This window comes from Xenia sp. Carnegie-2017, unplaced genomic scaffold, assembly GCF_021976095.1.
Source record: "Xenia sp. Carnegie-2017 unplaced genomic scaffold, XeniaSp_v1 HiC_scaffold_19, whole genome shotgun sequence".
Classification (NCBI taxonomy): domain Eukaryota; kingdom Metazoa; phylum Cnidaria; class Anthozoa; order Malacalcyonacea; family Xeniidae; genus Xenia; species Xenia sp. Carnegie-2017.
Window position 1 is genome coordinate 1,696,984 of NW_025813481.1, and position 27,568 is coordinate 1,724,551.

The window sequence follows — 27,568 nt, forward strand, 5'->3', positions numbered from 1 at the left end:
TTCATACATTTGTATCAGACGCTGCACAACGTTGGTTTGTTTTTCTATGTCTTCATCTTTTCTTGCAATCTCAAAATATATTTCATAAATACGTGTTGCATCATCCCATTGTTCAAGTTTATCAAACAATTCTGCTAATTCCCAATAAACAACTAGCACTCCACTCATGATTCCTGTTGAAGTAATAATTGACAAGTTCTTTATGTTATGGTCGATGAAATCTTTACTAACGTTAATACCACCAACTTTCTTTTGTCGATGTTGTGGATTTTCCTGTTGCGAAAGTTGTATTTCTTGCTGGTAAAGACTTTCAATAAGAGAGAATCCTTTTTTGTAATGCTCCAAGGACTGCTCGTAATTTCTACTCAACTTATTCAATCCTCCCAATGCAACATGGCAGAGAGAGTCTATTTCTTCTTTCTTTATACCATCATCTAATCTGTTATTGGTAGAATGAACACTCTCCAGCCCAACATATACTTCATGTTGAAAATATTTACTCTCTACTATTGATGAAAAATTCAAGCATTCATTAAAACAGTTCAATCCTTCCTCCATTTTATCAGAGAGGATGTAAGCGTTACCAAGACTAAAATATGCCATCATTTTGACGCTTTTCTCCTCTGCACCGTTTAAACATTTTTTGTACTGTTCAATTGCTGTTTCATAATCTCTATTATCATTACTTGAATTCCCCCTTTTCAAGAATGATAAAGCCCTTGGTAAGTCACTGTATGATGTAGATTTCTTATCGGAATCAAGCGAAGATTTGTCGGATCTCTCCATTGTTATTTTCAAATTTCTTTCACTTTCTTCCATGGAATGTTCCATCTCAAACCTTGAACCAACGTCAGGAGATGAGTTATCGATTTTGGAAATGTAGCAAATACCTGTGTAATAAAGTCGACAGTCACCATTATGCTATATCCCACCAATGTATTACTTACTTAATATTTGTATTGTGTCCTATACTTTCTTGACTTCTTAACACTTTATGTTTTATAAAAATCCACACATGTTAGGACTGTTTGTAAGATGCTTTTTTTCTTATGTTTCAAGAGCTTTTTAGGTCTGAATTATTTATTGTAGTTATTAATAAGTTTTAAAAGATGATTCAGTAGAGCTCGAAATTACTTAACATGACTTTATTAAAACTTTCGCTTCTTTCATATTTGATGATCCTGTATTCTTGTACTTTATATACAGATGTTTAATCTTGTTAAAAAAACAAGGCAACTTGGAAAAACGAGCGATAAGTATGACAAAGTTCAACAAGTATACTTCGCTGTTTTTGTTCCCATCACAAAATCTTTCAAAAATGCAAGCATTTCAAATTACCACAGCAGGAGACAGTGAGCCTTGCTGGGGAGAAACGAAAGGAATTTTCGAACTATTCATTTGAAACGTTAACGAAGGACAAGAAAATAATCAGTTTTAGTCAGTTATTACAATACATGAAATTAAATAAATATTGATGATGAACAATGTTGAATTCAGTTTGAAATTCCAAAAATTCATCCATTCATACAAAACACGCTAATCTCCCACGCAAAAGCATCGCAAGATATTTTTGGGAGGGGGAGAAGACCTCCTCGAATTTCCATAATTGAGTTGAAAGCAAAAATTTTTCAAGCAAAGCTCTAAAGTTTCTTTCACAGTTTTTAAAAGTTGAAAACATATTCGATGATCAGTTGATCAAGGTATTTGACTTATGTAAAATAACAGCAAAAATAGAAATATAATGATTAATCTATAATGATTTGCACTAGGAAAAATAAGAAGAAAATTGAGTAGAAAGACAGGCTCATGGCGATTAAATTTATAACGTCTAACGCAATGTAATTTTCTTAACATTGTCATTAGGCTACATGTAATGAATAAATTAAAAAACTCAACCTGGTATTTTAAAACGTATATCATGCATTCAGTCTTTAATTTTGAGAAGATTACAAAAGAACTAAGTCTTCGTACCTTATAATAAATTCCCGATCTTTCAGTGTTTCAACAAAATTGAAACAATCTTCACGGGTTTTGCTTCCGTCTGCTATAAAATCAAAATAACACAAATGACTTGTTTCGCAACTCGTTATAAATAAATTTTCTTTTAACAATGTAAGTATTTGAAAAGATCACAGCAAGAATTAATGATCGTTGGCGGGGAAGATTGAAGGAATTTACGAAGACGTCATTAAAATGTAAAACTTTATTTGGTCGTACATGCCTTGGGTTGAAAATGAAAATTATCAGCATTTGAGAAAATACAAATTTATCATCAGTTATTACATCGCATGCATAAATCACCATAAATATGATCCGAACAACAAAACACAAGAGATAAGTAAATTCATTGTCTTAATAATTCAACTGGAATTCAGCTAGTTTTTCCTGATCGCAACTGCATAAAAATTGGTGGTTTGACTTTTACAATTGATTGACATATGATTCTTCCAACGAAAACCGCTGTCGTTGAGCCCATGGTGAGCTGAGCTCTTATCAAGCTCTTATATAAGAATATGTCACCTTAGAGGTAGAGAATGTTGCCCTTCACAAAGCGCATCCACAGCCGACAACTCATAAAACAAAGAACAATACGCAGTTCTACCAATTACACTTTCATTTACCCAGGTGTGCTGACTTTATTTAGAAGTCAACAAAACACGCTCCTTATTACTATGTCTCTTTCATCGTCTACGATAGTGAAAAAATGCAGTTGTACGGCTAAAAATATTCATTATTTTACACAGCATCGATTGAATGACATGCAAAATGTGAGCCTCGTTTGACTTATGTGTATTTTTTTTTATTTCAACTTTACATATAGGTGTTACGTGCTTGGTCTCGAAAGAATAACTATTAATTTCTTTTCTATTTCCACACGCAACAAAGATAGTGTGAACCAGTTATATTTCTCAAACAATTTATTAATCAACGCGTTATTATTAAAGTAGATAAGTGTCTTAATAATAATATTAACAAGTATGAGTAAAACTTATCTCCTCTGTCTGAGTACAACCACGAGTCTTTATTCATGAGCTTTCGTGAGTCCAACAATGACTCACAATAGTTTTCCAAAATAGATTAAAGGCACAGAAGCCAAAAGATAGTTATGGCACAAAAGCCAATATAGTCGTCTGGTAGATAGTACCTTGTAAGCCTACCTTGGTAGGCTATGCCTCCTAAGTTTGTCTCCTCGTAGCTTGTGATCGTAGGTTTTCCTCGAAGGTTGTACTCAGTGGTGTAAACTACTCCTATATATATAATATCTAATGGGAAGTATTGTGGTTTTGTGACCTACATCCCATACGCAATACAGTATGCTGCAGAAAAATATAGTTAACCACAATAAGAACAAATGTGGTTGCGGTTCTAAAATATGTGTATACGCATGTCAGCAAGCTTCTAGCGCATGCAAGCAAGCTTCTAGATTATGTCCTATTTGTAATGACATTGCAAAATGCAAATTAAAAATAAAATATAAAATTATGAATTGTTTAGTAATATAATATAATAATAGTTTATAAATAATATTAAATGATAGTAGTTGTTATCATGTAACAATAGGCCATCACAAAAAAAAACAACAAAAGTTCAGTCGAATTTTTGCATAATATATGTAATGTATGTTATTGCCATAATGAAATTTATGTTTTGTCTTTGTCTTGAATGCCAGAATTGACGTAAAAAACGGCTGATGCACAGTTTGTGTTTTCACTGATGTATCTACAAAGACTATCTAAAGGCTGCATTTAAAATCTGGATATGAAGATATTAGGGAGCTTTAGCAGAGCCTACGAGTACGACTACGAGTACGATTTACGTCATTTTGGCGCGAAAACAATTTGCGACAACAAAAACCATTGAGTTCTATAATAACTGGAGCGGCTATCTCAAGCGCGGCCTTAGATATCCGATGATGCCAAAAAATGGCGGATTTCGTCCTTTGCCGCTGAGATTTACTGAAATTGACCGCTTTTCCGAAAATTTCATTAATTCCCACCCCTCCTGAGGAAAGAGGAAATGTGTATGTGTATTTGGGATTCGGCAAGCAATTTTTGATGAAAATCAAGGTAAAACCTTAAATTCATAACAGCGAGTCAACTGTGGTTGTCAGTTATCTGCTCCTACGAGGATGCATTTATAACTATCGACGAAAGACCTATGTCGGCTACACATGTATGAATGCAGATGTGCGTCGTTTTCTTACCAGCGTCAAACTTGTTTGATCGATTAAACTCTTTAGTCTATACAAAAAAGTATATCATAGTTCATCTCCACGGTTCACGAGAGAGAAGTTAGCTTATTTGTTATCATTGCTATTTTGCTTCTTTTCATGCAATGGGCAATGGCTTTTTTCGCCACAATTGTAGGATTTTTACTTGTTTCTTTAAAAAAGTACATATTAAATCTCTGGATATATACGGATTTTCTGTAATTGAGTTTCATATGAAATTTCAAAAAGACTCAAGTCTGCATAGGTTTGGTAAATGAAAACAAACTATATTGTATAGAAATTACTTTAAGTACCCTTTTTGTGATGTTCTGAAGTGCAAGTGCATCAAATACTTGTAAAGTTGTAGCACATTTTGATTTTGTTGTATTGATATATGAATTGGGCAAAATGCAAATAATCATCAAAACACTTATGCTTCCAATGGTGTTTATAATTCATTTGTAGTTTTAATACTTCTACCTTTCTTTTTCACTTTGTTTTGTTTTTCCTATATTTGCAATAAAAGTGCACTATAATTTGAATGATTAACACAGTTCACCTCAATAATAAATTTCATAAGCAGTTGGTAGTGCATTTTGTTCTCTGAGTATCCACATCTGGTGTTTTGTTCATACAATGATGAAGTGCAAGTAGATATGTCATAGCAAGGCAATAAAACCAAATGAATTACACTCCTATAGTGTACTTTTATGCTAGAAGCTTAAAACTTTTTAGAAATTAGAAAGTTATTGGATTATATTACTCTATATCATCAATCTCATGATAAGAAATAAGAAGCAAAAATTTAGAAAAGCTTTGAAAAGAAAAACTTTTCTTTAAAAAAGCAGCAATAATGCATATGATAAATCTCCATTCTGTACTCTAATAGGTAAATAAGCTCAAATTTTTCTTAAATAAGTATAAGAAATATATAAGAAATATACAGTACAGTAACTAAAGGTTTCATCACTGAATCTTTAATGCTTCAGTATAGTGCATTAGATATTAGTAACATTCAAACAACACTCAACTAAAATATTTTGATAAAGATATGACAAGATTTAAACATTAAGTTACATAAAACCCAATGGCTTATACAGTTTGAAGCTTCACATCTGCATCGAGTCATCATCAATCTCAGTACAAATGTTTACATAGACACAAACTTTATGGCCTTCCATTTTACATGTTTGTGAATTGACATTTCATTAAGCATTAAAACACACACAACCTTCTTGCCATCTTTCTTTGGATCATGAACTTTAACTTCAAAGCATTCAAGGCATCATTAGTGAATCCCTTGTCTCCATCCATAGAATTTGACCACGATCAAATTAAATAACTCTGGATAGGGCAGACAATAAATCAATTATCTTTACAGCATTATCATTTTTTAAGACTCTGCCTGGTCAATAACATCTTCCAGTCATCTTTACTCCTTGATCTTCCTGCATGTTGTCAGCAAATAGAACACAAGCTCCGCTCCAAATCATGGGTAAGTTGGGGCTGATCATTTCTTTTGATACTTACTCACAGAGCAAAATGCAGGGTCTTTTTGCTTTAGGGAAACTATTTTGCAAATAAATGGGTAAATTTACGATTTCATGCATTAACAAATGAGAGAAAAGTATGCAGAATTTTATAAACAAAACAGGAAAACATCAGTATATTTATGTTCAAGTCAGTCTTAAAAATACGATTTAATATGTATTTTATGGCTTTTCAAGTGCATGTATAATTGCCTTTCAATCGTTGACGGATTAACAAAACAAGCAACTATCTCACCTGTGAAGCGTTATGTTCCTTTTGTGGAAACTGACATCCAACAATTCAACGATTTGAGTGTTGGCATTATAAAAGAAATGCCAAAAAGATATCGTCACAGAATATGGAACAAACGATATCCATATTCTGTGATATCGTGTTTGTTTTTGAAAATTTTTATAATTTACTACAGACACCAGGGGAGGTCGAGAATATTTTTCTGCAAAGCGATCATTTCAGCGGAAATACGTCCTTTGGCCGCCATTTTTTTGGCATCCTCGCCCCAGTAAAGTTAGCCGCTCCAGTTATTATAGAACTCAATGAACAAAAACACGTAGCCGTCATCAATCTGAATACGATGTTTTGTAAAAAATTCGTAGTCGCGACGACGATGTCTTTTTAAACAAAGAAAGTTGGTATATTTCTTCATTCTGTAAGAAATTAGTTTACAGTACTATTTTCGAGCATCCAGGCTTTAATTTAGAACCCTTTTGAGCGTATGTACATTAAAAAGGAAAATATGACCTGCAAACTTCATGTATTTCGTACGCAAAGTGAAAGGTAAACAAAGAATAAAATAGTACAAATATATCGTACATAAAACTTAAAATATGAAGATTTTTCAGTCTAAAGAGTCCTATATTCTCGCAAAACCAGTATTATCGATTCTTTGATATCATTATTTACAAATAGAGCCGTAGCTGCTTCGCAAACGTCGGTGTTTTACACAATAAAAAGGCTCGTTCTGTTGTTTACAACTAAAGCAAAATTTTGACGAAGCGATAACGACAACAACCTTCCTCGTGCCATTCCCTTACACGGTCAAATTTCGTACTCGTAGTCGTAGTCGTACTCTTGCTAAAACTCCCTATTCCTTCTCTCAGTGGTCTGTTGAGTTTTTCTACCACTAGAGGGTGTGATTACAATCTCAAGTTAACCTCAACTTTCAACTCAGTATTTTACTTCACAGTAACTGTGTAGAAACTTCTGTGCAACTTCTTAATTACAAACACTGACTCCAGCATTTAGCATGAATCGAATTTCACGATCCCTTCGCCTTTTTTAATCTGATATATCTGCAGACGACGTCTTGTTCGTCACTCTTAACAATTCAACTTCTTTATTTTCATGTATACGTTGCGTTGGTTTTAAAAATTCTTGATGTTTGTGTTGATTTTTGTTGCAGTATATTAACATGACGAAATTTTTCAGTGTTGCAGGACTATCGACACTTCTGCACATGCACAGTTTTTTGTAAATTACTGCTTAAGTATTGTCGTTTACTAAAAATGTTGTTTGTTTCTATTATGATTATTTCTGAACATTTTTTGATTTCACGAATTTTATAAACAAAACTCATATTTCATTACGGGGAGACTTTTTTGGTCACCCACTGTAGATGTGTCGTATCACTATGTGTGACAACACGTCAAAAATAACATCATTTCTTGCAAGTGTTGCCAAACAGAGGACATGTTTGGTGATGACCAAAAGACTCTCAAAAGTTTAATATCAAAACTTTACAAAGCTATTAGGAGAAGTTGAAGTCAAAGTACAATGATAAGTTTTAAGTTTGTATCATGAAGATTTGTTAGTTTTGTTAATATGGCTGTTAAGTGGTAGTGTTAAAAGAATTAATAAGTTGTAATATTCATATCTTAGGACACGTGACACTAATGACGTCACATATACATGCTTCCTTTTACACAGATGTGCAGAATTAATTGATTGCCTAGCTGTATCTATAAAGTTATTTATAATCCAAATGATAAGAAATCAAAGATATTCAGTTTCTTATTATATAATAGGGAGCTTTAGAAAAGACTACGAGTACGACTACGAGTTCGAATTACGTCATTTTGGCGCGAAATCATTAGGGAGTTTTAGCAGAGCCTACGAGTACGACTACGAGTACGATTTACGTCATTTTGGCGCGAAAACATTGTTGCGACAACAAAAACACGTAGCCGTCATCAATCTGAGTACGATGTTTTGTAAAAATTCAGTCGCGACTACGATGTCTTTTTAAGCAAAGAAAGTAGGTATATTTCTTCATTCTGTAAGAAATTTGTTTACAGTACTATTTCGAGCATCCAGGCTTTAATTTAGAACCCTTTTTGAGCACAGATGTACATTAAAAAGGAAAATATGACCTGCAAAACTTTCATGTATTTCGTACGCAAAGTGAAAGATAAACAAACAATAAAATAGTACAAATATATCGTACATAAAACTTAAAATAGTGAAGATTTTTCAGTCTAAAGAGTCCTGTATTCTTGTAAAACCAGTATTATCGATTCTTTGATATCATTATTGAAAAATAAAGCCGTAGCTGCTTCGCAAACGTCGGTGTTTTACACAATAAAAAGGCTCGTTCTATTGTTTACAACTAAAACAAAATTTTGACGAAGCGACAACGACAACAAACTTCCTCGTGCCATTCTCTTACACGGTCAAATTTCGTACTCGTAGTCGTAGTCGTACTCTTGCTAAAACTCCCTATTGTTGCGACAACACCTACATGAAGCTGTCATCAATTTCAGTACGATGTTTTGTAAAAAATTCGTAGTCGCGACTACGATGTCTTTTTAAGCAAAGAAAGTAGGTATATTTCTTCATTCTGTAAGAAATTACTTTACAGTACTATTTTCGAGCAACCAGGCTTTACTTTTGGGCGCAGATGTACATTAAAAAGGAAAATATGACCTGCAAAACTTTCATGTATTTCGTACGCAAAGCGAAAGGTGAACAAACAATAAAATAGTATAAATATATCGTACATAAAATTGAAAATAGTGAAGAATTTTCACTCTAAAGAGGCCTATGTTCTCGCAAAATCAGTATTACCGAATAGTTGATATCATTATTGACAAATGGAGCCGAAGCTGCTTCGCAAACGTCGGTATTTTTCACAATAAAAAGGCTCGTTCTGTTGTATGCAGCTAAACCAGTGAACTCAACATTTGAATAACTGGAATGATAACCGGTGCCAAAAATTGAAGCCAAAAAAATATTTGTCGTCATCATTCGTCATTACACGTCAGGCTCTAGTCTCTCGCGTCTTCATTTTAATTTTTTTTAATCATTTGTCCCTTGGTAATGGTAGAGTTCGCATCTTGATCAGAGCGTAAAAGTAACGAAATTTTTGGAATGAAAAGGTTCACGGAAAGTGAATCAAAGTGATAAATCGAGAAGCAAGGTAAGGTAAACTTGGTCGATTTGCTCTTACGCTGCGGTTTTCCTTTAAAACATATCAAAGTCTTTAAGGTAAATGGTTTGAACCTGAGTATTGTTACATGTTTAGAATTTTATCGTCTAGAAAGAGAAATCCACTGTTTTGTTGATTGATGCACTGACAAACCTATGGTAGTCATCTTCAGATTCAAAAAAATGACTCTGAAGATGACTACCGCTAAGGTTGTCGAAACGTCAGTCAACAACAACAAAAACAGTCCTTTTCAGGACTATACCAACCTGGACGATCTACATTTACAAACATTCAAAGTCTTTAAGGATATTCAATTATTGATATCGAGATGACAACCATTTAGTATTTCAAGCACTATCAAAATCGATGAAAAATACAATCGCTCTGTAAAAAGTAAAAATGCGAGTTATAGACTCAATATTTTTTATGAAACTGGATATTCAAGTTTCTTTTTTCTTCGGAAAAACAGATCTTTAAATCCACTGAAATGACAAAAAAAGACAAACACTGTCTGATACCGTTTGAAAATTTACCTTCCGACGAAAGAAAAATTTATGCTTGAATATTTTCTCGTCAAATTTTCTATTGTATTGTCTTTTTAGCATACAGTGTAATTTTTAGTTGGCTTTTCCTCGTTACAAGTTGTAAGTTACAACGAACTCACTGTAGTAAAGTTTCAGCTGTAAAAAATAACCTTTTGCGAGGAGTTGGCCTCGTGTGTTGTTTGTCGTGATGTTGTTTATATGTTTATGCTTTCGCAATTTGTATTCAAATTTATATTGGCCGTGTATGTTTGGCACTCAGGGGAATGATACTGACGTACAAACCGCGTGAATATTCGACTTTGAAGGACTGGAACTGACGTACAAACCGCGCAAGAGACTAGGACTTTGGCTTCAATTTTATATCTATAAAATGTATTGTCGTTATCATTCCAGATAAATATGTATATGGAGTTTACTGAGCTAAACCTACATTTTGAGGAAGCGACAACGACAACAAACTTCCTCGTGCCATTCCCTTACACGGTCAAACTTCGAACTCGTTGTCGTAGTCGTACTCTTGCTAAAGCTCTCAAATGCAATGAATTTTCATACATCGACCTTAGCGTCAACATCTTAGCATGGACGAAAGACATATGTAACGTTACAAAGATTAGCAAAATTCTTTGGCCGCATTTAAAATACAGACCTACAAAATTCAATAAGCGATTCTAGTTTATGACGAAAATAAACACAGTTGCTGACCAATATTTCTACTTCTAAAACGACTAAATATCTAAACTATTCAATGATGACATGCATGAGTCAATTTGCGATTTTAAAGTAAATGTACTTCGCGGTGAGTCATAAATAATTAAATATCCTTTAAAAAAGCCTTACCTTCTTTAAGATGGCAGTGATTTGTTTTTGGTCACCAAATTGTTCTTGTTTGGAATTGTAACTTTGTTTGATTTATCTACAATTACAGAATTACAAGCTTCCATGGGTCACATTTATACGTCGTAATCGCTCATGAAAATTCTTTGTTTTTTGTCTCCCAAATCTTTTACTAGTTAACGGCGTGTAGCCTTGAACAGTTGAACTTTTAGAAAGACTTAAAGTTCTGACAAGTTAAGCATCATATATTCTTCCTTCGAGTCGATATTCGGAAAATTATTTTGCGCTACGGAATTTAAAACATCTTAAGAATAGATTGTTGTGTAAAGCAAAGATATGGTTTTATGATTTCTATTGTTTTTGTTCATAAGTTTGAATATAATTTGGATCATATTAATCAATAGAAATAAGTATACATTTTACTAAATTATACCGTTTTTAAGATATTTTATAATGAAGTACGTGGTGATAAACCTCAGCTCCATACTCAAGGTATGAAAATTTACAATGTCAGATTTCGCAACTTTTTCTCGTTTAATTTAAGATATGACCATAAAGTGGGAGTGTTAATAGAATTACTAAGTTGCAATATTCATATCTGTTTTTGAATTTATTGTAACTATAATGTTATGAATTTGCATACATGAACCTTTGCAGCCAAAGCTTGACGAAAGACAATTGTAACGTTAAAAAGATTAGCAAATTCTTTAGCCGCACTTAAAATGTGGACTTACAAACTAGTTTATCACAAAGATAACAACACACTTCCTGATCAATATTTCTTTTTCTAAAACGACTTAAATACTAAACTATTCAATGATTACATGCATGAGTCCATTTGCAATTTTAAAGTAAAAAATTGAGTAATAAATTTCCTTCAATAATAACACAAGCCATAAAGTGAATAGTAAACACATCTTTTGCAAACAGGGGACAGTTGTATAAAGCTCTTAACTGCTTTTTAACTACACTTTTTGCAGTTAAAAGGTAGTTAAAGTTAACCATGCTATGGAGCATTGTATCTTCCATGGTAAAGGCTTTTTAGAATAAGACCTTCGTGGACGGTGTACATGCGCCTTTGCCTGTAAACATTTCAAGTTTTGCCTACAAAAAACAGCCAACAACTTTATCGTAATAAATCCTTTTTTAAACGAGAGCAATAGCATTTCGTATTGTCGTTTTTGCGTCCAAAAGCGCTTTGTATATTCATTGTATACCAGTGTATATTCATTGTAAACAAACTTGTCATTTATAACTGTAAGTTCATAAAATGTTTTTAATTTTTAGTAAAAGTTCATGAAATGTTCACAAAATTCTTTTTCTTTACAAAAATTCAAAATAAAAATCAAAAGTTCATAAATCTACGAGGCTTAGTTCTAACGGCGAACTTCTCATGTGCCGTGCCAAATTACTATTAAGTTCGGCAGAGCTCGGAAAAATAGGAACTTGATTCAAACGTCGATGTAAATTCAGTCGAACTTAATTCCTTCATATGACCTTTCGTTCCTTTAAGTCAGCGTCATAGATAAAGTCAGAGCCCTCTATTCGTAAGAGTTGGGACAAACGGTCTGGGGCGAGCGCGGAGCCGCCATTTTGGTTCCTACTTGCAAAGTGAAACTATAATAATACTAATGGAAATTGGGTTTATATGCAAAAGAAGAAAGAAATTTAAGCTTATTGCATGGTAGTATCAAATTGCGTTTTTTTAACGATTTGCGGCAGATCTGATTTAATTTCATTGGGTTGAGCTTCGTTTGCGGTTTACTAGTTCGTGCTTCAAATTGATCGTGACCCATTGTAACAAGTATTTTTCGTACGTGAACGTGTTTTCTCGGCTTATGTTCCGACTCTGTAACAAGTTTTCAAGATCTTTGCTTGGTGGCAAGCGGCAATGTTATCCTGTCATCAGTGTTATCAAATAGTTGGACAAGACTTTGTTCGAAACCTTGAATCATAGTAATCATGCAGTTTCGGTCCTGAGAGATTTGTGTTCAAGATTTGTAACAATTTAATGGTAGTGAGTTGCTTATGCCCTCCAATCTGATCATGAAATTTTTATTCTGAAAGATCACAAAATTTTCTGCTCAGCAGAAAATGACAGACTTTTACTTTTAGTTATTGAAATATGCAATGATTTGCCCAAGATGCATTTGGCCTTAAACGTTTTATTCCTTTATATGAAGTTGTTTCAACACTTTATAAAGTATTAAAGTCTATTTCTAATGAAGTTTGTTAAGAATTTTGCTGAAAATTTTGTGAAGCATTTTAAAATGAATGTATTATTTCTATAACATGAAACATTTCTGTTGTTGAAGAACAGTTTGTTTGCTATAAGTGCTACTGTTTGTAGTCTTTATACAGCATCTGGTTCACATATGACTGAGACATGACTGAGGCATTATTAAGGCCAGCCTGGAGATGCTTTGCTATTTGGCTACAGGACTGAGGCATGCCTGCGATACTTTTCAATGACATAATTCAACATTGCCGATAGACCACCAAAATTTAGCGGCAGTTTCAATATGACAAAATGGTGCTTCGTATTAGAAAATAGCGTTACAATCAGCGAATTTTGCGGTCTTTTTAACAGTCATTTCAAAATACATCAAAGATTAGTTAGCCGGCTTAAAAAAGAAGAAAATTTAGATTTTATTCTTTGATTTCTGTATTCTGGACACGATTTATCATAATAGCCCGATAGCTGCGTACTGTATCTATGAGTTTATTATTTGTATCGTAAACTGATTGGGATTGTTCCATTGAGTTTTTTCTGTTTCCATGTCCTGTGTTGCAAATGTCCTGTCTTTTTACCCAAATGCGTGATGGGAAATATTGCCGCCGGTCGATCGGAGAAGCGTTCACATATAACATAAATCACCAATTATGCGCCGTACACCGCCGCTTAGTCACCGACATGCCGGGAAACTTGAACTCAACTCAACTCAACTCTTACGGCATTTCGGCCGCATACCGCAGGTAACTCCTACGACTGCCTGAAACACCATTATTGTGCCAGCGATGAGTGTGTGCATTTGCCTTAAGAGCAACGCAGGCATCGTCACAGGTATGCCTCAGTCATGTCTCAGTCATATGTGAACCAGGCTTTAAGCCTAGCTACACTATCGTCTATATTCACGAAAACAAAATAAAACGAAATTCGTGCACGAAATACATGCCGGACTCGACGTAAAATTACAAGCATGTTTACAAAGATCGGCTAAAACGTAAACGGAATTATTGCTGGATGTGTCTCTGTAGTAGCCTTTGCAGTAACAAACAAGCAAAAAGAAAGGGTGTCTTCCTCTGGCAAGAAGGTACTCCTTCAGTTGAAAGCAAGCATTTATCAAAACAATTAAACGCCGATATTAGATTCACCCAATTAATAAACGACGTGATTGAATGGGATTATTTAATAATTTGAATAATCCCATTCCCGTGATGGTCAAAATCCGAGCAGGCGAAGTTTTCAACTTGCTAGCCGGCGTCTTCCGCTGACTTTGAGGTTTGGTAAAATCTTAAGAAAGTAATCATGTAGAGTAGAAGTATAAACGCATTCAAAGTTGATACTGTCCATCTAATAAATGCCATACATTTATAATTGTTTGTCGCCAATTACAAATTGCAAAAAATCTAATGCAAATTAATTGCACCTGGTTAAATTGTACGTTTATAAACACATTTTGCAGATTACAAAGTTCTTATTGGCGTGACTATAAATACATTTTGCAGATTATAAAGTGCTTATTGACGTGACTATAAATACATTTTGCAGATTATAAAGTGCTTATTAGCGTGACTTAAGATTACAAATTACAAATTTTCTTTTTCATAAGGAAAATATAAATACATCTTTACAAGTTTAAAATTTTTTTCTATCAATTATATAATGCTTTTCATTTCGTCGTTTGACCTAATGGCTGCGTGCACCCGAATTAGGAGATCGGTAAATTTCGAAAGAAAGTAGTGTTTTGGATGACCAATCTTATAAAACAGTTGTTGTCTAGGTCGTGGTCGATCGTTCCAATGCATTCCAACATTTCGAATAAATCTTAAGCATTCTGTCCATGAAGATCCATAATTAACAATTCTTCTATTCACCTCATCCGTGCAAAAATACTTATAGACATCACCATCCATTCGACTTTGCCAGTTGGAGGAATCAGCATTCAATATTTGAGCTACACTTGAATGGGCACCATTTGTTTTGATTGACGGTTGGTCACCAACTTTACAAAGCAGATTAAACTCTTCATCTGAAAGAAAATAAGGGTGTTTCAAGGCTGTCTCGGCTAATGGCCTGTCTTCTGGTTTTAGGCTTAACATCCACGATAAAAGGTCTTTAAGCACTAGATCCTTGATTTTATCCAAGCCAACTGGCTTTCCATTCACCAGATTCTTTAGTCTATCCACCGAAGATCCAAAGCATGTTCCCCTTTAGTTGCAACATAATAAGCCACCATTCCTGCATTCTAAAATTAATGGAAAAACGCAACAGAGATATACGCAAAGTTGAAAAATTGAATTTATAAGAAATTAGCAAATGGGTACATTTCTACACCTACCATTATGTCAGACTCTCTCTTGTAACGTCCTTTATCAAATTTATCCTCATCTTTACAATACGATTCAGGAGCAATCCAATGCTCAGTTCCTTTTCTAGAACTAGTACGATATGTCTTTAAGCCATTCATCAATATTCGACTAATACCAAAATCAGCTAAAAGAAATTTTCATGTGCATCTCGTAGAACATTGCAAGGCTTTAAATCCAGGTGAAGAATAGGATCTGAGCCTTTATGGAGATCAAATAATCCTGTTAAAATTTGTTCGAGAATTTTAGGAAGCGATTCCACAAGATTAGCTAATTCATTTGATTGCACAAAATCTTCCAGCGATTCTTCACACAGGTCAAGTACCAAATAGACATATTCTCCAGCGTCCTCCACCAAAGAGCAACACAACATGACATTTATCTTTATTGAGAATTTTCTTTTCATGGTCTGCAATGGTGCAGTTGTCTTTTCGTATTCGTTTTACAGCTTTGCCGTAACCATCTTTTGCTAGTCCAAGATAAACACGAGTTTCATCATTTCCTTTGCCGATGCAAAACTCCTCTGAGAAAACTACGCGCACATCGTTCACATGTTCAACCTTAACGTTGGGATCGCGCCCATACTCAATCAATTTTAACAACAAGTCTTTATGTTTTTTTGATTCATCGATACATTTCCACTCTTGAAACTGCAATTCTGAAATTAGAGTAATAGACTTTTGAAATGAGAACAACCACTAAATTAAATAAATTAATAACAAGTAGCTACTTTATAAATTAACAATTAATTCTTCCAGTAAGAGTGGGGGAGTGCTGATAAAAAAATTCATCTCAAAATGGTTTTATACATAGTAAAACACATTTATTGTGTATAAATGATTGCAACATATTTTTTCCTAAAGTTTCAAAAACATGTTTCTTGTGTCTATTTACTTTTTAGCGGAAGAATAAAAGAACGGTTCATTTTGGCTTTTAGCTTACACATCGTTGACACTACACCTTTTATTTTCGACCCTCAACTCTATAATTGTCGACATTCAAACATTACTTTCGACGCTGAACATTTAGATTGATTCTATTTTATACAATACTTTCATCATTGAATTTAAAGGCAAAACAGATACAATAGATGAGGAATATTACTGTGACATGGAATTCAAGGAACCGAAGGAAGGGATATATAACTAGATCAAACAGTTTTTCAAAATGATAGCTAATGTTAATTTTTTCTAGCGTAATATTAGTAGACTTATAGATTTTTCTGTAAGTATAATACAGTTTGATTATTGTTCTAAATTTGAAAGCTAAATCAGGTATATAACCGAAGATTTACCATTCGAGAGTGACAAAATGGTAGCCGATATACCCTACCCCTTCCCCAACCAAAAATCTTTCACACTTTATTATTAGTGTTGATGATCGTCCAGGTTATAAAGTCCTGAGAAGGACTGTTTTGATAAGTCGATGATTAATTTGTCATTCAGAGTCAATGAGTAGCAAACGTCAAGCCGTTATTGTTCGACTCACGTCAGTAATAGTGTGTTGCGGAAGAAATGCAGTATTGTCATTGTGATAGTGTGGGAAATATTTTATTTTAGCCAGATGTGATTTAGTGTGACGTTTTAAGTTAATGTGTGGTGTATTGTCATTGCGAATTGTTTGAGTGTAATGTTTTAAGTCGATCTGTTGTCATCAAGTCGTTGTGTCGGTATCTGCTGATCTGCAGGGGAAGACAAAGTTGGTAGTCAATTTCTAATGTAAGCCGCCGTTCATGATGACTTTGCCGAGTCCAGTCATCGCCAAAGCTTGTGATCGGTGATGTTCGGCACGTGATTGTTTTGTCTGTTTTCAGTAGCCGTTTGTGCTCAGTGTTCATGTGTTCTGCCGTTTCCTCAGATAGGCGGCAATGGCAGTTTTTGTAACCGCACCTGTCACCGTTGGGTTGTTCTCGTCTTATGTTCGTTAGTACAACGTAACGCCTGATGTTTATGTGAGCATGTGTATCAGGCATGGTCGGCGATATTGTTCAGACGTACCTGCAAGGTCGTTGCTGCTGTCACGAGTTGATCGTTTTGTAAGGCCGCGTTTGATAAAGTCAGAGTTATAGTTGCGTTTCAGTCAAAAAACGTCGTTTGAGCTGCTCGTGGCGTACAGATTTGCGCACGTCTGTTACCGGTGGTTTCAGGTGACGTGGTTGCAGATGTTCGTAACGGTCAGCAGTTGTCTGATAAACAGTTGTTCAGTTTTGATCGTTTCATAAACAGCGAGAAAGAAGAGTTCCGTTTCTTCATCATGTCAATAGTAGCTGTTCTGTTTGCCGATGAAGGAGTCGTCGCTGCCCGCATAAACAGCTCACGCAAGAAAGCAAAAGGTAGCGCATGCCTGTAAGTCATGCCCGTTCCTCTATAGACAGTAATGCTACCAGCAAACGGGCGAATTATTGCCGTCCCACGGGTCAGCCAGGTGTTCAGTCATGTCGCAGGCCTAATAACTCATTATGTCTTCGTCGGCAGCAGTTCGCGGTGTTGTAACGGTCAGTAAGCGCCAATAAGGGAATACTGGTGCAGTGACTATCGTTATTCGTAGCAGTTGTTCGGTTTGTAGCGCACAGTTTTTTACCTAAGTTTCAGTGGATTGTAGCCAGTGCTGATTTGTTTCAGGAAGGGTTGCGTTGTCGGCACTTTCGAGTTCGTAGAGCGAACCACAGAATGATACACACGTATGGTATTTTGTGGTTGTGAAAGCAGTAGTCTGGAAGTCGTGTACGAATTACCTGAGTCGACAGTGTTACGTTCAGATATAATGCCAGATTTTCTGCTGTAGAACATCTGCTGGTTTGCGGTGATGAAATAGTTCGTTGAGTTGTTCGTACAGCGAATCAGTGCGTCCACAGCATCATCTTCGTCCATTATCATATCACGCCGAAATGACGATACAGCTGTCGTCTTTAAGTGTTTGAGCGCTGTTGTTCTGTCGTTGTTGTTCACGTATAGACGATTGTAGCGGAGGTTGCCTCGCTTCGATCGTCTGTTGTCTTCGACGTCTCTGATACGTTAGGACGTTTCCCTAATACCTGATACCAATGTCTCAGTCTGACGGTTTGTGTGTTATGAATTTTAGTCCGGAAGATAGTGCCGCCTCAGCCACTCAAGGGCGGTACAAATATTCCCACCCAGTTATCGTCATGTTTATCTGCATCGTTTTAGTTTGTTTTAAACGTTCAAGCTTTTTGTTGTTGTTTGATTTGTGTTGTGTCTCGTTCCGTTTGCTCGTTTCTCTGCAATAGTTTCATGTAGTAAAACGGTCACTTACTGTCGTTGGTATGAGTTCTTCAGTTTGTTCAGTCTTTGTTCTTGTTGTTTGATGTAATAGCGATCGTTCAGACAGTCGTTAATCCGTGCTCGTATCAGTCGTCTGCTAATCGAGCACGGATACGAGCACGGATTAACGACTGTCACAGACGAATCAACTATTACATCAAACAACAAGAACAAAGACTGAACAAACTGAAGGAACTCATACCAACGACAGTAAGTGATAGTTTACTTTCTACCATACAAACTATTGCAGAGAAACGAGCAAACAAGACAGAGACACAACACCAAATCAAACAACAACAAAAACTTGAACGTTTAAAACAAACTAAAACACGTGCAAGACATAAACATGACGATAACTGGGTGAGGAATATTTCTTCCCGCCCATTAGACGAAACTGAAACGCGACTACTATCTTACGGACTAAAACATTCCATAACACCTAAACAAATCCCGACTGAGACGATAGTATCAAGTGTCGAGGCTGTCCTAGCGTATCAAAGAGACTTGTCAGAGACAACAAAAGACGAGATCAGAAGCAGGATAGCCTCCACTTTACAATCGTCCTCTATACGTGACAACAACTTGACAAAAGACGAACAGCAAGCACTCAAACGACTAAAACACGACAACAACATCGTCATTTTACCAGCAGACAAAGGACGCGTGACTGTGGTCATGGACAGGAATGATTACTTTAACAAAATGGACGCACTTGTTAACGACAGACAAACGTACGAACAACTCAAACGAGACCCAACACCATCACTAGTACGCAAACTTAACAGCAAGATCTTCTATGAGAAAATCTAACATTATATCTGAACGTATTTACTATCGACTCAGATGTTCAGTACCACGACCACCCAGACTATACGGACTACCAAAACTTCACAAACCACAAATACCCATGCGACCAATTGTATCATTCTGTGGTTCGCCTACTTACGAACTTTCAAAGTACTTGACTAACATACTGCAACCACTCACAAACAAATCAAAACACAAGCTACAATCCACTGAAACTTTCATTAAAAACTGTGCACTATACAAATACCAGACAACTATATACTAGTGTCTTTGATGTGAAATCACTGTTCACCAGTATTCCACTTAATCTGGCACTTACTTGTACAAAAACCCTCATTACAAACACCACGGACGTACTGCCATTACCGACAGAAGACATTATGGAGTTACTAGAGCTCTGCCTCACCTCGACTTACTTCCAATACAAAGGAACACACTACAAACAATTACATGGGACAGCAATGGCTCGCTGCCCGTTTCTGTTGTAGTTGCTGAAATTGTAATGCAATCTATAGAGGAACGGGCACTCATGACTTACAAACATGCACTACCTTTTGGTTTGCTACGTAGATGACACAATCACAGCACTACATGCAGACGAGATTGATGACTTCCATACTCACATCAACAAACAGAACAGCCACATACAATTTACCAAAGATGTCGAAGAAAACGGAACTCTTCCTTTCCTCGACTGTTTGGTAAAACATGACAATCAAAACTAGGAACAACAGTTTATCGCAAGCCAACACATACTGACCGACTACTAGACCAATCATCTTACAACCCTACATCACACAAAGCCACCACAATCAGAACATTAACAAGACGTGCACAAATCATATGTGATTCACCGGACGCTCTACAAAACGAAAACAACTATCTCAAACGTGTTTTGACAAAACAACTATAACTCTGACTTTATCAAACGCAACACTTACAAACCCAACGAACCCAACGAAACGAACAACTCAGTGACAACAGCAACGATACCTACATCAAAGGTACGTCTGAGACTATCTCGCGTATCTTACGACCATACAACATACGTGTAGCACATAAACCAATCACAACATTACGACAAGTACTAACGAACAAAAGGACAAAGAACAACCCAACGAACGACAAGGTGCAGTTTACAAAATAAACTGCTCCGACTGCCACGCCTCCTATATCGGGGAAACTGGCAGGAACTTAAACATAAGACTTACTGAGCACAAACGAGCTACTAAGAAACAAGACAAAACTAATCACATTGCCGAACATCACCGAATCACAAAGCACAACATTGACTGGGACTCGGCAAATGCATCACTTACAGTACTGACTATAGACAACGGTTTACATTAGAAAGTTGGTATACCAACTTGGAACAAACCCCTGAACAGATCACAGCAATTACCGGCACCTTACAAACGACTTATTCACAATACAAACAAACGATCAACTAAAACATTACACTTCAAACTAATTCACAATGACAATACACAATTGACACCACACATTACAACTAAAAACGTCACACCTAAATCACACATCACAACTAAAAATAAAATATTTCACTTCACACTAATCCACAATGACAATACACATTTCCTGCACATTCCTGTACACACAATACAATGACGTAAGAACCAGACACAAATACGGCTAACCTGACGTTTACTCCTCATTTGACTCTGAAGATGACTACCGCTAAGGTTGTCGAAACGTCAGTCAACAACATCAAAACAGTCCTTCTCAGGACTTTATTAACCTGGACGATCATCATTTACAAACATGTAACGATACTCCGCGGTTCAAACCATTTACTTTATTACGATCATTTGGACGACAGAGCGAACAACTTGCTAACGACTACATACGTTTTTGCAAGCAACGTCAGACGCATACGCCAACAACTCTGGTTCAACCACCGCTGCAAGGATTTTGGTCTCGTTCCGACAGGACTTAGAATTAAGTCTCCGTTGAACACACAAGAGGCTATTCAGATTGTCAAATCCACCAGCAGACGACTGATACGAGCACGGATTAACGACTGTCACAGACGAATCAACTATTACATCAAACAACAAGAACAAAGACTGAACAAACTGAAGGAACTCATACCAACGACAGTAAGTGATACTTTACTTTCTACCATACAAACTATTGCAGAGAAACGAGCAAACAAGACAGAGACACAACACCAAATCAAACAACAACAAAAACTTGAACGTTTAAAACAAACTAAAACACGTGCAAGACATAAACATGACGATAACTGGGTGAGGAATATTTCTTCCCGCCCATTAGACGAAACTGAAACGCGACTACTATCTTACGGACTAAAACATTCCATAACACCTAGACAAATCCTGACTGAGACGATAGTATCAAGTGTCGAGGCTGTCCTAGCGTATCAAAGAGACTTGTCAGAGACAACAAAAGACGAGATCAGAAGCAGGATAGCCTCCACTTTACAATCGTCCTCTATACGTGACAACAACTTGACAAAAGACGAACAGCAAGCACTCAAACGACTAAAACACGACAACAACATCGTCATTTTACCAGCAGACAAAGGACGCGTGACTGTGGTCATGGACAGGAATGATTACTTTAACAAAATGGACGCACTTGTTAACGACAGACAAACGTACGAACAACTCAAACGAGACCCAACACCATCACTAGTACGCAACTTAACAGCAAGATCTTCTATGAGAAAATCTAACATTATATCTGAACGTATTTACTATCGACTCAGATGTTCAGTACCACGACCACCCAGACTATACGGACTACCAAAACTTCACAAACCACAAATACCCATGCGACCAATTGTATCATTCTGTGGTTCGCCTACTTACGAACTTTCAAAGTACTTGACTAACATACTGCAACCACTCACAAACAAATCAAAACACAAGCTACAATCCACTGAAACTTTCATTAAAAACTGTGCACTATACAAATACCAGACAACTATATACTAGTGTCTTTGATGTGAAATCACTGTTCACCAGTATTCCACTTAATCTGGCACTTACTTGTACAAAAACCCTCATTACAAACACCACGGACGTACTGCCATTACCGACAGAAGACATTATGGAGTTATTAGAGCTCTGCCTCACCTCGACTTACTTCCAATACAAAGGAACACACTACAAACAATTACATGGGACAGCAATGGCTCGCCTGTTTCTGTTGTAGTTGCTGAAATTGTAATGCAATCTATAGAGGAACGGGCACTCATGACTTACAAACATGCACTACCTTTTTGGTTTCGCTACGTAGATGACACAATCACAGCACTACATGCAGACGAGATTGATGACTTCCATACTCACATCAACAAACAGAACAGCCACATACAATTTACCAAAGATGTCGAAGAAAACGGAACTCTTCCTTTCCTCGACTGTTTGGTAAAACATGACAATCAAAAACTAGGAACAACAGTTTATCGCAAGCCAACACATACTGACCGACTACTAGACCAATCATCTTACAACCCTACATCACACAAAGCCACCACAATCAGAACATTAACAAGACGTGCACAAATCATATGTGATTCACCGGACGCTCTACAAAACGAAAACAACTATCTCAAACGTGTTTTTGACAAAAACAACTATAACTCTGACTTTATCAAACGCAACACTTACAAACCCAACGAACCCAACGAAACGAACAACTCAGTGACAACAGCAACGATACCTTACATCAAAGGTACGTCTGAGACTATCTCGCGTATCTTACGACCATACAACATACGTGTCTCACATAAACCAATCACAACATTACGACAAGTACTAACGAACATAAAGGACAAAGAACAACCCAACGAACGACAAGGTGCAGTTTACAAAATAAACTGCTCCGACTGCCACGCCTCCTATATCGGGGAAACTGGCAGGAACTTAAACATAAGACTTACTGAGCACAAACGAGCTACTAAGAAACAAGACAAAACTAATCACATTGCCGAACATCACCGAATCACAAAGCACAACATTGACTGGGACTCGGCAAAATGCATCACTTACAGTACTGACTATAGACAACGGCTTACATTAGAAAGTTGGTATACCAACTTGGAACAAACCCCCCTGAACAGATCACAGCAATTACCGGCACCTTACAAACGACTTATTCACAATACAAACAAACGATCAACTAAAAACATTACACTTCAAACTAATTCACAATGACAATACACAATTGACACCACACATTACAACTAAAAACGTCACACCTAAATCACACATCACAACTAAAAATAAAATATTTCACTTCACACTAATCCACAATGACAATACACATTTCCTGCACATTTCCTGTACACACAATACAATGACGTAAGAACCAGACAATAAATACGGCTAACCTGACGTTTACTCCTCATTTGACTCTGAAGATGACTACCGCTAAGGTTGTCGAAACGTCAGTCAACAACATCAAAAACAGTCCTTCTCAGGACTTTATTAACCTGGACGATCATCATTTACAAACATATAACGATACTCCCGGGTTCAAACCATTTACTTTCTATTGCATTATGTTGCTTTGAGCGACGTTAAATATAGAATGTTAAAAATTTGAGCTGCATCCGTCCTACAACGGAACACTAATTTAATCTAGTTGCAATCGATAAATCAGGCGGGAATCGACTCGAAATATAAATATCAAAGACCCAGTAAGTAATTCTACGTATTATACCCTCGGCTGTAATATTTATATTTCGAACACTAATTTAGCTATACTTTTATAACAAATAATATTTTTATGGTTGTTGCTTACTCTTGAAATTGTCCTCACGATCAGGTATTGATTTCCAATCACATAACCTTACAATTCTGTTTACAAGAAGAGGAAGCTCTGGGAAAACTTGTATGAAATACTCTTTATAGTTGCCTTCCATTTGTGACAGATGTGGACAAGATTCATCTTGCCAATGCTGATGAAAGTTTTGTAAAAATTTTAAGCAACCTAACCATGTAGACTCGTAGTCTTCTTTTCTGAGATTATTTGATGTTTTAAAATCCACACGGTCTTTCCAATTTTCTAGACCATTTACTTGCTCACGGACATCTTCGTAGAGAGGATGATTTAAATTTGGTATCTCTGTATCCAGTTGACTGCTATCATCACAGAGAAGGTCAAACTTATCATTATTGGACAGTAGATAAGGATGTTCTGACGCCTTGTAGGCTGATGGCCTAAGCTCAGGTTTTAGCTGTAGCATCCATGTGAGAAGATCTTTAAGTTCAACATTATTGATTTCATCCAAGCCAACTGGGTTTCCATTCAACATATTATGTAGTCTAAACTCCAAAGATCCAAAAGGATGTTTACCTTTTGTTGCAACATAAAAAGCAACCATTCCTGCATTCTAAAATCGAGGAAAATGTAATCTGAACAAATTGTATTTAAGCTTAATTTGCAAATGGTTACATTTCTACACCTACCATTACATCTGATTCTTTTTTGTAACGAGCTTTATTGAGTGACTCGTCATCTTCACAATATGATTCAGGAGCAATCCAAAACTCAGTTCCCTTTTTGCAACCGCTTCTTAATGTTCCTTCGTTAATCAAAATTCGACTCATACGAAAGTCAGCTATCAGAAAATTACCGTGTGCGTCTCGGAGAACATTTGAAGGTTTCAGATCGCGATGAAGAATGGGACGTGGGACGCTATGAAGGTCAGCTAAACCTTTTAAAATATGCCTGAGAATTTTAGGAAGCAATTCCAAAAGATTAGCTAATTCATTTGATTCGGATAGCACGAAACTTTCCAGCGATTCCTCACATAGGTCGAGTATAAAACAGACATATTCTTTTCCAATTTTTTCAAGTACAGTATTAACAACATAAGTTGAATTCTTTGCGTTTATTTCATCAAAAACTTTCTTTTCTTCAGGTTTAACTTTGATGGAGGTGTCTTGAGGTATTCGCTTTACTGCTTTGCCGTAACCATTCTTTGCCAATCCAAGATAAACACGGGTTCCATCACTTCCTTTGCCGATGCAAAACTCCTCTGAGAAAACTACGCGCACATCGTTCACATATTCAACCGTAACGTCGGGATCGCGCCCAACATCGATCAATTTTAACAACAAGTCTTTATGTTTTTTTGATTCATCGATACATTTCCACTTTTGAAACTGCAATTCTGAAATTAGAATAATAGACTTTTGAAATGAGCACAACCATTAAATTTAAATAAATTAACAAAAACTAGTTAATACTTTCATATGACATTATAAATTAACAATTAATCCTTCCAGTAAGAGCGGGGGAGTGCTGATAAAAAAATTCATCTCAAAATGGTTTTATACATGGTAAAACACTGTCGGGACTGACGGACATACCGTAGTAAATATGATTGACATTTATTGGGAGGGACTTAGAAGTGTTTTGTTTTTTATGATAGTGAAATAGTGATGTACCATTACGATTATTCATTAGTATCTGTACTGTGATTAGAATAAGAGCAAACGTTCGTGCACGGTGACTGTATTCAAAACGGCAACTTTGGGTTGCATGAGTACAATATATTTAGTTGAATAAACGTATATCTGTGAGTTGTCGAGGACTACGATCTAAAAGCGGAGGCAAATTCTCGACATAGTGGCACCTCCGACGGGATACTAAAGAACTCAAGAAACAGTAACGAGAAAAATGGCTTCAGAAGAAACGGAGACAAGGGAATCAACGTTGGTGAACACGAACTTGACGAGAATAGAAAAGGAGCTTGAGGCAAAACTCGTACAGTTAATTCTAACGTTGAAACGAACGGAAAAGGTCTTGGCCTCAGGTAAGCGCGAAACCATTAAACGTCATGTTGAAGCGCTGCAGTCAGTGAACAGTTCTACAAACCAATGTAAGCGATTAGTTGAAGAACAAAAAATCGCTAGTAAAGTTAATATTGACTTAATCTCGGACTGGAACGATGATCTTGAATCTAGGTTTGAGGATGCTGACGCCCAGATTTCTCTGCTTGATAAATGGCTTGCCGAAAACGAAAGGCAATCTAGAGTAGAAACCGAAGCAGAGATGTTTCGAAGAGAACTAAAACTGCATGAAGAAAAATTGCGAATGGAAAATGAAATGTCCGCTTCGAAGTCGGAAACGCGAGAATTTCCCCAGCTGAATGCCAAGTTACCAAAGTTAGTTATATCGAAGTTTGAGGGTTCCTTTATGGATTGGCCCAGGTTTTGGGGACAGTTTTCAGAGGCCATTGACAAAAGTTCCATTGCCGCAATAACTAAATTTACGTATTTGTTAGAATTGTTGAGTCCAAATGTTAAAATGTGTGTTGAGTCACTTCCTTTTTCAGCCGAAGGCTACAACCGAGCTAAATCCATACTTCAGGATAAATACGGCAGAGTCTGAAATTGTCAAATGCTATGTCAAGGAAATCCTCGAACTGCCGCACATTTCAGACAACAATCCGCGTAAAATTGCGAATTTTAGCGAAAAACTTACATATTGCGTGCGAGCTTTAGAAACCTTAAAGAAGCTTGATGAGATAAACGGAAACGTGTCCATGACCTTAGATAAATTATCAGGGATAAGGGGAGATTTAGTCCGTACCGACCCAGATTGGGAGTCTTGGAGTTTTGGTCAGCTTTCTGAAGCTTTGCGACAGTGGGTAAAACGAAATCCAGTAGTCAATAACGACTCGCGTTACGAAGGAAATACAACGCGCAAAGTATTTCATGCCAGACAAAACGAAGAGAAATTATCCGGCTGCGTTTATTGCGGTGATCTGGATCATAAGTCTACAAAGTGCCACAAAATAGTCAAGCCGAATGAACGCAAACGAATTTTAGCTAAGAAAGGGCTATGTTTCAATTGTGCCACGGGATTTCACAGGGCATCCGAGTGTAAAAGTAAAATTGCGTGCGCGCACTGTAACAAACGTCATCATACGTCAATCTGTGAACAGTCACGCAATATTGGAAAACAAGACGAAAAACACGCAAGTGACAGTAAAGCATTAATGACCGATGGCGTGCATGCCGAGGGTATATTTCCTGTTGTTGTAGTTCAAGTGAACAATGTTAAGTGTAGGGCGTTGATTGATTCCGGTGCTGGAAGCTCATACGCCTCAGCAAAGCTAATTGATGCACTTCAAACAAAACCTAGCGATATTAAACACCAGCGTATTGACATGCTCATGACATCACAAACTAAACGTATCGAAATTCATCGCGCGACGATTAGTGCGCTAGACGGTTCTCACGTGATGAAGGTAAAGTTGAACAAAGTACATCGCCCAGAACTATTAACTACTAGTAACCCCCAATATGAAAAACTCGTGAGAGAACAC

The 27,568-nt window shown here is 36.4% G+C and overlaps 2 protein-coding genes across 5 annotated transcripts in view; both read right to left on the reverse strand.

Moving 5' to 3' along the window:
* Positions 1-27,568, reverse strand: part of LOC124438426 (midasin-like) — an 87,087-nt gene that overhangs the window by 44,114 nt on the left and 15,405 nt on the right. The window lies entirely within an intron of this gene.
* The window catches only part of LOC124438427, a 46,276-nt gene that overhangs the window by 6,204 nt on the left and 12,504 nt on the right, over positions 1-27,568 (reverse strand). For all 4 annotated transcript variants that reach the window (XM_046988561.1, XM_046988558.1, XM_046988559.1 and 1 more), the window contains one exon: positions 24,699-25,405. In XM_046988561.1, coding sequence (XP_046844517.1) covers positions 24,699-25,405 — 707 coding nt within the window. The remainder of the gene's footprint in view (positions 1-24,698; positions 25,406-27,568) is intronic.